This window comes from Hypanus sabinus, chromosome 17, assembly GCF_030144855.1.
Source record: "Hypanus sabinus isolate sHypSab1 chromosome 17, sHypSab1.hap1, whole genome shotgun sequence".
NCBI lineage: Eukaryota > Metazoa > Chordata > Chondrichthyes > Myliobatiformes > Dasyatidae > Hypanus > Hypanus sabinus.
Window position 1 is genome coordinate 15,323,101 of NC_082722.1, and position 11,370 is coordinate 15,334,470.

The window sequence follows — 11,370 nt, forward strand, 5'->3', positions numbered from 1 at the left end:
CTACTGATTGATTTAACGTTTTCATGTACAACCTTGACACCAAGCAATTCTAAAACAGAGAGATATAAAAAATATGGCATTGTTCGTGCGAGTGCAGATTTGTATGAGTTATTCATTAGGGCCATGTGCCATGCCATTGAAAGGATTTTGATTGCCCATCAGCCCTGTTTACATTTGTTGTGGTGGTTCCAATTGTTGCCTTAACAGGTTGCTGCAGAATTAAGTTAGCATGTCTTATTTAGGAAGTTAGCAGTCAGGATATGAGACAGTAACCTAAATAATTCATTACCTTTGTCTATTCATCAGCTATACCTTGAGGGAGTGGACTCACTTTTTGTTCCAAAATAAGGCAGAGTTAATGTGCAGGTCCTGCAAAGCAACATGCATTTTGTCAATGGACAATGGGAAGCCATACAATTTTTGCAAAGCAGTGTGCTTGTCCTGTCTGTAGGTGTCCAGCAAGTGAGAATGAAATCCAGTCAATTGACCTTCTTTGTGCAACAGCAGACAGCAGACTTCAACACTGGAAGGAGCCCAAGATATAAAAGCTCAGTCAGTTATCTCCACAAATACTAACAATGCAGATTTCTCTTTGCCCTGAGTCTGCAGTGACCATTGTATTTTACACCAATAACTAAGTGACCTTCAATAAAACATATACTTCATCTTTTTAAATCCCAGCAGTGTAAGTTTAAGGAGAAGCAGTTGAAATATAAATGTAGTTTTGCAATAAGAGTTCATCTAATTTCTTAACACTTATGCAATTACTATTTTGGGCTTTGCAAGATCTACATTCCTTGAACAAAGAGTTTCTCCTGATTTTTTAATTATACTTGGAAGTGCCTATCATGATCCCCAGTTCTTACTCAATTCTTCTAACACCATCCAATAATCCCAATGACTTGACAAAAAAAGTCCATTCACAATTTTGGTATAATCCTTGTAATTTTTGTTCAGTTTCTCCCATGCTTCTATAACATTTTTATAGTATGTGGGTCAAAATTAAACACTGTTCTCTGAAAAATATCTAATCAAGACTACACACATTTCCCTTTAACTTTTCAATTCTATCCCAATAGCAATAAACCTCAGTGCTTTATTTGTTTTTATATAGCTCATTATAATTAGTGACATATTATCGTTAACTCTAGATTCTGCTAGTTCATTTTAATCTTGTAAGGCTATGCTGGCCTCATTATACTTCCTAGTAAAATGCAATGCTTCACACTTGTTTACATGAAAATCCATTTACCAACTACATTATATGCCCATTCTGAAAGTTTATTAATGTTTTGTAATTTGCTGCAGACCTTCTCTACCATATTCATCAACAGATATAGAAACTGTCTTCTCAATTCCAAAGTATAAATCATTAACACAAACTGTTAACAACAGTAGACCTAGCATCATAGTAGTCTAATACCCCGCAAAAGCACCAACAAAATCCTTAATGATCATATAGTTTTGGGTGGACTACTGAATGACTCTTCTTGCAATAACTACCTACAATAATGGTAGTTAATGTGCTTATTTATGTAGTATGATAGTTTTGTGTTGTCAATATTTGGAGAGTATATAGTTAATGTTTTCAAGTGTCCATCATTTCACAATAATCACCCAGTAGTTACATATTATAGTCAAGGTAAAAGGTCAAATGAAGTCAGTACTTGTGTTTAGGTCAGACCAGAATGGAAGTGGCTTATAGTAATCTTCAGAACATAATTCTGATTCAGATTCTGATAATAAGGTGCAGTCTGATTTTTGGAAAGCAAATAACGGCAGATGCTGGAAATCTGAAATAAAACAGATGATGTTGGGAATATTCAGCAAGTCAGGCAGCAGTGAAAAAAGGAATTAACATTTCAGGTTAATGACATTTCATCAATGTGAAACATTGTCTGTTTTTCTCTCCACAGATACAGCCTGGCCTACCAAGTATTTCCAGCATTTTCTGTTTTTTTATTAAGGTTTAAATATGCCTATAATACATGTACACAGTTATAATAAAGAATATTAATCAGTAAGATGACCTTTTCTCTTCCAGAGTTTTACATTCTCATGCTCATTCCTTTCATGCATATTAATGTGAAATCAATCCATGCATTTTAATAAAAGTTATCAGCAAACTTTAATACATGCAACTTAATACTGAAAATTAATCAGTTAATGTTACACTGGATAATGAACCTTTCATGCATCTTTGTGTTATAAAAATATATAAATACATCTAGCTTGAAAGCATGTGCATGCATTACTGTTTATTTACTACGAAACATTAACACTGTATAAAGAAGCAATCCATGTATATTAAAGTGTAGTAGGGATGTCATTCATATCAAAAATGGCCAAGAATTATTTGCTGCATATACGTGATATGGAATGAATAAATTCATACATATCCACACAAAACACATTATTAGGCTAACATAGTCAGTCTAGATATGTATTTTAACTATATATATGTTAATCCATTCATGATATTGAGTGAACCATGCGTATTAATACGATCCAGCACTATTTACACACTAAGACTAGACAATAAACCAAAGCATGTATATTAATATTCGCCACCATGCAATGCAAACATTCGTCAGTATTAACCATTCAATCTATGCATATTAATATTAAATAAAGATTAACCGTGCGTATCAATATTGAATTTCCCGGTGCGCGTTAACACAGTGTAGTTAGATCAGCAACAGTTCCCATGATGGTGCAAGTACTGTAGCAGCTGTGCATGCATCGACTCGATTTGCGACTGACTCCATCTGGAATCTAGATGTCTTCTTTACCTCTGCGTTAAAGTTGTCCTGCTCAGCCCGGCTAAGCATGGCGCAAAACCCAAGAATGAGAGTGGGTACTTTCCAGTCGCGGCACCAGCACGCCTCACCGGCCATTTCCAAGCGATGCACTTTGGTTCTACCGCCCGAGCCCGGGTTACCCTTCAGCGTTCGCTCGCTCTCTCTCTCTCTCTCTTTCTCCCCCTCTCTCCCTCTCTCGCTTTCTCATCCGTTCGATAATCATGTACTGACCGAAGAAATCAGCGCCCTCTACAGCTTAACAATCGGGAGACCATTATTACTTCCAGCCCAGGGACTGTCTCAAAATTGCCTCGCTTTCCTGAATCGAATTATTTGTTTTCATCTTCCCAGTTCCCGGTCCTATTATAATTATGCCATATCTGTACTTTCCCTGCAAAGCCGTTTTTCTGCAGACTTCTCTACAAACGGAATTTCTACTCGCTCTGTGTTCCTGCTTTCTCTTTGCCTTTTTAATACTCTTACATCACAACCAAATCTTTCAGTAATATGAGTGAATCTGCAGATGCTGGAAATAAATAAAAACACAAGATGCTGGCAGATCTCAGCAGGCCAGACAGCATCTTTTTTAATGGTTTGGGAGACAGTGGACTGGTGCTCCCTAGTGGGGTCATTGTCCAGGGGTAGATAAGAGGAGGTGTCAGCGAGTTGTCGTCGTGCCTCCGCTATGTACAGGTCGGTGCGCCAGACGACAACAGCACCCCCCTTGTCAGCGGGTTTGATGGTAAGGTTGGGATTGTTGCGGAGGGAATGGAGAGCAGAGCGTTCAGAGCGGTTAAGGTTGGAATTGGAGCAAGGGGTGGTGAAGTCTTTCAGTAATAGTTTTGTCTAGTGCAGTTTTGGAAAGCTGCACTTAACCACGCATCACAAAAATTCATACACATACGTGCAGTCCTATATACAGACCACTTATGTATGTTTAACATTATTAACATGGAAGTCGTTCTCAGATTTTAATTTACATAACCCTTTCAAATACGTGTCCACCTACAGCCATAAAAAAAAGCGTGTCTTAAACATGTGAAAATTTGTGAATACCAACCATACCACCGGAAACCCTCAGCTAACATCAGCAAAGATAAACATAATTAAGGAAATCTGCTTTTGTTACACGGGTGCACGCCAGACAAAATTACACTGATGTTCTCTCATTATCATTTCCTTTATTGTTTTCTCCATCTTTCGTTCTTTGTTCTCAACCTGCTTGGTTGGAGAATTTCCTCTTGCAAAAACGATGCGTGTGTAAGCTGCTAATGGGTTGTTTCACCAGAACTGCTGTAATAGCTCGTATCCAACACATTCTACTGAAAATAAAACTAAAGTGCCTGGAACTTCTGGCATATTTCATGCACATACTAGATTGCCAGTCCAAAATTGAAGGTGGTAGGTTCCATTCGCAAGCGACCCACTAAATGGGTCAAAATGGGTGGTCAAAATGTTCATACAGTATATTCGTAGATTACAACAGAATTACTGACTATGATCATTACTAATAAAAATAAGCAGCTGCCATATAGAATCGGGCTGCGTGAAGTCTCCAGGAATCCGCCGGCAATCAATATTACCATTTGGTGTAAATTAGAAGAGCGTCTCCGTAAGAATATCCTGCAGCGCCCCCTGCAGGAGAACTTCTAACTGACTTCAGCTGTTCAGAGATCGTACCGCGCCCGACATGCCTTTCCTTGATGGTAAAACATAATTACATTGTCAGCCTCAAAGACAACACCTACCCAACTTATAACCAGGCTCAAAGACAGCTTCTACCCCGCAGTTACAAGACTCTTGAACAAACTTCTTGATCTACCTCGTCGTGGCCGTTTCACCTTATTTGTCTACTTGCAAACGCAGCTTTCTTGTAACTGTAACAATATATGCGGATTCTGTTACGTTTTCAGTTTGTGTTCTTGTGTTTGGAATGATCTGCACTCAAATAAAGGTTTCATTTTATACAAATCTCAATAATAATCCACTTATTGAAATGCTCGCTGTTTTCACTTGTTTTAACTAACTTCACTGATAAGTTCGTACTATTCTACTATTGGCACAGCCAATTTGGACTATTGGCACAGCATTGAGGGCCGAAGGGCCTGTATTGTACTGTAGGCTTTCCATTCTATCTTATCACAAAAAAAGTAAAGGACAATACTATAATGGCATTGCAGGCATTCAACTATTTACCACAATAATCTGGAATTTTATGGAATCATACTGTACAAAAACTGGTCTATTCGACCCATCTCATCCATGCTAACTGGGATACTAATCCACGCTGATCATATTTGTTTGCATCAGGCCCATATGGTTCTATGTCCTTTCCAGCCAAGTACCTGTCCAAATACCTTTTAAATGTTAACATTGTATCCAATCCTTCTCCCTCTGACAACTCATTTCTGACATTCATCACTCTCTGTGTGGACTGATGTCCTTTAAGTTTTTTTCCCTCTCACCTTAAATATCATACCACCTACATTCTCATCCAGATTATTTATATATATTCAAAACAATGTGGTGATAATCCCTTCAGTACACCACTCATTGCAGATTTCCAGTCAGAGAAATACCCATCATTATTATCTCTGCCTCTTATCACCAAGCCAATTTTGGATCGAGTTTGCTAATGAATCCTGTGTTCTTTAACTTCTAGATCAACCTAGCAAGCTTTACTAAATGATGTAAACCATAGCTACAAGTCTGCCTTCATCAATTTTCTTAGTTACCTTATTATACTTGTCAGATTTGTTAGACATGGGTGCCCCTACACAAAATCATGCTGACTCCCCCAGTTCAATCCTTAACTTTCCAAGTTAGCATAAATCCTGCTTCTTAGAATTTTCGTTCACAGCTTCCCTACCACTGTTGAAAAGCTCATCATTTTGAACAAGGGAACAACATTACCCATCCTCCAGTCTTCAGGGACCTCACCTTCTCCTGAGTATTCACCGATATCTTTAACCTCTCGCTTCAGCAGTCTGAGGTACTCACCTGCTTCAAACAGGTATATGCACTTTGATAATAAATTTACTTTGAATTTTGAAAGATGCAAAAATCTCCATCAAAGTCCTCTGTTGCTTCCCTTAACATCCTGAGGTTGATACTATTAAGCATTGGGGGATCTATCCACCGTAGTATAGTACATTTCTATCAGTTCCTACTTCCTGATTCAGAGATGGTCCAGAACATCAACGTATTTCTCTCCAGCCTGTATGTCCTTCTCCCTGGGGAATACCGATGAGAAGTGCTTATATAGGACATCAATTATACCTTCTGGCTCCAGACATAAATTACTCTTTGGTCTTTCAGGAGACCTATTCCTTTCTTAGCTACTCTCTTGCTTTTAACATACTCGTAAAATATTTTAGGGTTCTTCTTAATTTGACTTGCAAGAACAGCATGATCAGGCATATTAATGCATGGCTGAGAGACTGGTGTAGGGGCAGGGCTTCAGATTCCTGGATCATTGGTGCCTCTTCTGGCAGAGCTACGATCTGTACAAAAAGGATGGGTTACACCTGAACCCAAAGGGGTCCAATATCCTAGCAGGCAGGTTTAATAGAGCTGCTGGGAGGGTTTAAACTAATTTGGCAGGAAGATGGGAACCGGAGTGATAGGGCTGGGGAAGGGGAAAACAGAAATAAATCAAAGATAGCGTGCAACAGAGATGGTAGAAAGGACGAGTAGGAGATGGGGTATAATCACAGCCAGTGGGATGATTATCACAGCCAGGGCATTAGAGCCATGGTGCAGTTAACACAGAAAGCAACAAATACTGGACTGAAAGTGTTATATCTGAATGCACACAGCATAAGAAATAAAATGGACGAACTTGAAATTCAGCTAAAATCAACAAGTATGGAGTTGTGGCCATCTCTGAAATTTGGCTAAAGGATGGCTGCCATTGGGAGCTGAACGTCCAAGGATATACAGTATACCAGAAAGATAGGTTAGTAGGCAATGGGGGTGATGTGGCCCTGTGTATAAGAAATAATATGAAATTATTAGAAAGGGGTGACATAGGATCAGAAGGGTTGAGTTAAGAAATGGCATGGGTAAAAGGACCCTAATGGCAGTTGTATACAGGCCTCCAAACAGCAGTCGGGATGTCAATTACAACTTACAGCAGGAGATAGAAAAGGTGTGTCAGAAAGGCAATATCATGATAATCGTTGGGGATTTTAACATGAAAGTGGATTGGGAAAAACAGGTCAGCACTGGACCTCAAGAGACAGAACTTGTAGAATATCTAAGGGATGGCTTTTTAGAACAGCTTGTTGTTGAGTCCACTAGGGGATCAGCTGTGATGGATTGGGTGTTGTTCAATTATCCAGAGGAGATAAGAGAGCTTAAGGTTAAGGAACCCTAAGGGAACAGTGATTACAATATGATCGAGTTCTCTTTGAAATTTGAGAAGGGGAAACTAAATTCCAATATATTGGTATGTCAGTGGAATAAAGGAACTTACAATAGCATGAGATGGGAACTGGCCAAAATTGACTGGAAAGGGACACTACCAGGAAGAACAGCAGAGCAGTGATGGCTGGAATTTCTGCAAAAAATGTGGGACGTGCAAGACAGATATATTCCAAATAAGAAGAAATTTTTTGAATGGAAGAAGGACACTACTGTGGCTGACAAGTGAAGTCAGAACCAAAGTAAAAGCAAAAAAAGAGGACATATAAGGAAGCCAAAGCTATTGAGAAGATAGAGGATTGGGAAGCTTTTAAAAACTTGCAGAAAGGAAACTAAGATCATCAGGAAGGAAAAGATGAATTATGAAAGGAAGCTGACGACTAATATCAAAGAAGATGCTAAAAGCTTCTTTAAGTATATAAAGGATAAAAGAGTGTTGAGGGTAGATTTAGGACCAATAGAAAATGACACCGGAGATATTGTAATGAGAGTCACAGAGATGGCAGAGGAACTGAATGCGTATTTTGCATCAATCTTCACTGTGGAAGGCATCTACAGTATACCAGATATTCAAGAGTGTCAGGGAAGTGAAGTATGCGCGATTGAGAAGGTGCTCAGGAAGCTTAATGGTCTGAGGGTGGATAAATCTCCCAGACCTGATGGAATACACCCTCGGGTTCTGAAGGAAATAGCTGGAGAGACTGCAGAGGCATTGACAATGATCTTTCAAGAATCGATAGATTCTGGCATTGTACTGGATGACTGGAAAATTGCAAATGTTACTCCGCTATTTAAGAAGGGTGGGAGGCAGCAGAAAGGAAACTACAGACCTGTTAGCCTGATGTCAATGGTTGGGAAATTATTGGAATCAATTGTTAGGGATGAGATTACGGAGTACCTGGAGGCACATGACAAGATAGGCCAAAATCAGCATGGTTTCCTGAAAGGAAAATCCTGCCTGACTAACTTACTGGAATTTGAGGAAATTACGAGCAGGGTAGACAAAGGAGATGCAGTGGATGTGGTGTACTCGGATTTTCAGAAGGTCTTTGACAAAGTGCCACGCATTAGGCTGCTCAGCAAGATAAGAGCCCATGGAATTACAGGGAAGTTGCTAGCATGGGTGAAGCATTGGCTGGCCTGCAGAAAACAGAAAGTGGGAATAAAGGGATCCTATTCTGGCTGGCTGCCGGTTACCAGTGGAGATCTACAGGGGTCGATGTTGAGACTGCTGCTTTTGCGATGTATGTCAATGATTTAGACTATGGGATTAATGGATTTGTGGTGAAATTTTCCGATGATACAAAGATAGGTGGAGGAGCAGGTAGTGTTGAGGAAACAGAGAGCCTGCAGAGAGACTTGGATAGCTTAGGGGAATTGGCAGAGAAGTGACAAATGAAATACAATGTTGGAAAGTGTATCGTCATGCACTTTGGTGGAAGAAATAAACAGGTAGACTATTATTTAAATGGGGAGAGAATTCAAAATGCAGAGATAAAAAAGAATTTGCGAGTCCTTTTGCAGAATAGGTGCAGAAGTAGACCATTCGGCCCCTTGAGTCTGCACCGCCATTCTGAGATCATGGCTGATCATTCACTATCAATACCCAGTCCCTGCCTTGTCCCCATATCCCTTGATTCCCCTATCCATCAGATATCTATCTAGCTCCTTCTTGAAAGCATCCAGAGAATTGGCCTCCACCGTCTTCCGAGGCAGTGCATTCCACACCTCCACAACTCTCTGGGAGAAGAAGTTTTTCCTCAACTCTGTTTTAAATAGCTGACCTCTTATTCTCAATCCATGCCCTCTAGTACTGGACTCTCCCAACATCTGGAACATATTTCCTGCCTCAATCCTATCAAATCCTTTAATCATCTTAAACATTTCAATCAGATCCCCTCTCAATCTCCTCAATTCCAGTGTGTACAAGCCCAATCTCTCCAATCTCTCTGCGTAAGACAGCCCTGCCATCCCAGGAATCAACCTAGTGAATCTACGCTGCACTTCCTCAATTGCCAGAATGTCCTTCCTTAAACCTGGAGACCAAAACTGTACACAATATTCCAGGTGTGGTCTCACCAGGGCCCTGTACAAATGCAAAAGGACATCCTTGCTCTTGTACTCAAGTCCCCTTGTAATAAAGGCCAACATTCCATTTGCCCTCTTCACTGCCTGTTGCACTTGCTCATTCACCTTCATTGACCGATGAACTAGGGCTCCTAGGTCTCTTTGCATTTCTCCCTTACCTAACTCTACACCATTCAGACAATACTCTGCCCTCTTGTTCCTGCTTCCAAAGTGAATAACTTCACATATATTCACATTGAATGACATCTGCCAAGTATCTGCCCACTCACCCAGCCTATCCGTCTCCCTGTATTCTCCTAACGTCCTCTTCGCATGTCACGCTGCCACCCAGTTTAGTATTGTCAGCAAACTTGCTGATATAGTTTTCAATGCCCTCATATAAATCGTTGACATAAATCGTAAAGAGCTGTGGTCCCAATACAGAGCCCTGTGGTACCCCACTAGTCACCTCCAGCCAGTCCGAGAAACACTCATTCACTGCTACCCTTTGCTTTCTATCTGCCAACCAGTTTTCTATCCATGTTGAAACCCTGCCCCCAATGCCATGAGCTCTGATTTTACTCACCAATCTCCTATGTGGCACCTTACCGAATGCCTTCTGAAAATCTAGGTACACTACATCCACTGGCTTACCCTCGTCTAACATCCTTGTTACACCCTCAAAAAACTCCAACAGATTAGTCAAGCATGATTTGCCCTTGGTAAATCCATGCTGGCTCGGCCTAATCCTATTACTGCCATCAAGATGTGCCACTCTTTCGTCCTTAATAATGGACTCAGGCATCTTCCCCACGACTGACGTTAGGCTAATAGATAGTTCTCTATTTTTCTCCTTCCCTCCCTTCTTGAAAAGTGGGATAACGTTAGCCACTCTCCAATCATCAGGAACTGATCCTGAATCTAAGGAACATTGGAAAATGATTACCAATGCATCCGCAATTTCCTGAGCCACCTCTTTTAGAACCCTCGGATGCAGACCATCTGGACCTGGGGATTTATTAGCCTTCAGTCCTATCAGTCTACTCATCACAGTTTCTTTCCTAATGTCAATCTGTTTCAATTCCTCTGATATCTTATGACCCTGGCCCATCCATACATCTGGGAGATTGCTTGTGTCCTCCCTGGTGAAGACAGATCTAAAGTACGCATTAAATTCTGTTGCCATTTCCCTGTTTCCCATAACAATTTCTCCCAATTCATTCTTCAAGGGGCCAATATTGTTCTTAACTATCTTCTTTCTCTTCACATAACTAAAAAAGCTTTTGCCATCCCCTTTTATATTCCTGGCTAGACTGAGCTTATACCTGATTTTTTCTCTCCGTATTGCTTTTTTAGTTAAGATCTGCTGTTCCTTAAAACTTTCCCAATCATCTGTATTCCCACTCATCTTACCCCAACAGTTAACCTCCAGATTGAGTTGTTGGTGAAGAAGGCGAATGCAATGTTGACATTCATTTCTAGAGGTATTATCATGGTTCCGGTTGGCTGTTCCCCTTTAACGCTCCTTTCTCCCTGATTATGCCCTAATTTCAGTCATTAGATCTCCAACTGCTGCTAGTTTACTCAATTACAGTACACCTGGTTCTCATTGGAGACTGTGAAATAAGTACGATGGCGTCACTATCACAGGTTGCCAGTTTGTTGGCCTATTCCCATGTGATAACTTCATTTCTCGACTACTTAGAACTGTGTGTTCTAAGTTCAACTCTAGTTTCAAGATATTCCATGAAAACCGTGTCTCTGTGTCAAGACTCCATATCGGAGCTCTGTGTCAAGATTCCTCCTGTTTGCTGTTCAATGTTCAATCTCTGTACCTGTGTCCTGCAGTTGGGTTCTCCTCAATTGCTCTGGGCAACAGGTATAGCATATAAGAGCAGGGATGTGATGCTGAGGCTCTATAAGGTACTTGTGAGACCACACTGTACAGTTTTGTATTGTATACAGTTTTGGGCTTTTTTTTAAAAAAAGGTTTATACTGACACTGGAGAGGGTTCAGAGAAGATTCACAAGAATGATTCCAGGAATGGAAGTGTTACTATATGAGGAATGTCTGGCA

At 40.4% G+C, this 11,370-nt stretch overlaps 1 protein-coding gene across 5 annotated transcripts in view; it reads right to left on the minus strand.

Annotated features, from left to right (window-relative positions):
- The window catches only part of mmp15b (matrix metallopeptidase 15b), a 68,553-nt gene extending 65,534 nt beyond the window's left edge, over nt 1-3,019 (minus strand). The window contains exons 1-2 of one of the 5 annotated variants that reach the window (XM_059992579.1): nt 2,793-2,929; nt 332-369 (exon numbers count right to left, since the gene is read on the minus strand). Coding sequence is in view for 1 of the 5 variants with exons in the window: in XM_059992575.1 (XP_059848558.1) it covers nt 2,793-2,897 (105 nt within the window). In the remaining 4 variants the exon portion in view is untranslated. Of the gene's footprint in view, nt 1-289; nt 524-2,792 lie in introns of all 5 variants that reach the window. The other 4 variants (XM_059992578.1, XM_059992577.1, XM_059992575.1 and 1 more) reach the window with 4 other exon arrangements.
- Nucleotides 3,020-11,370: the final 8,351 nt, after the last annotated feature.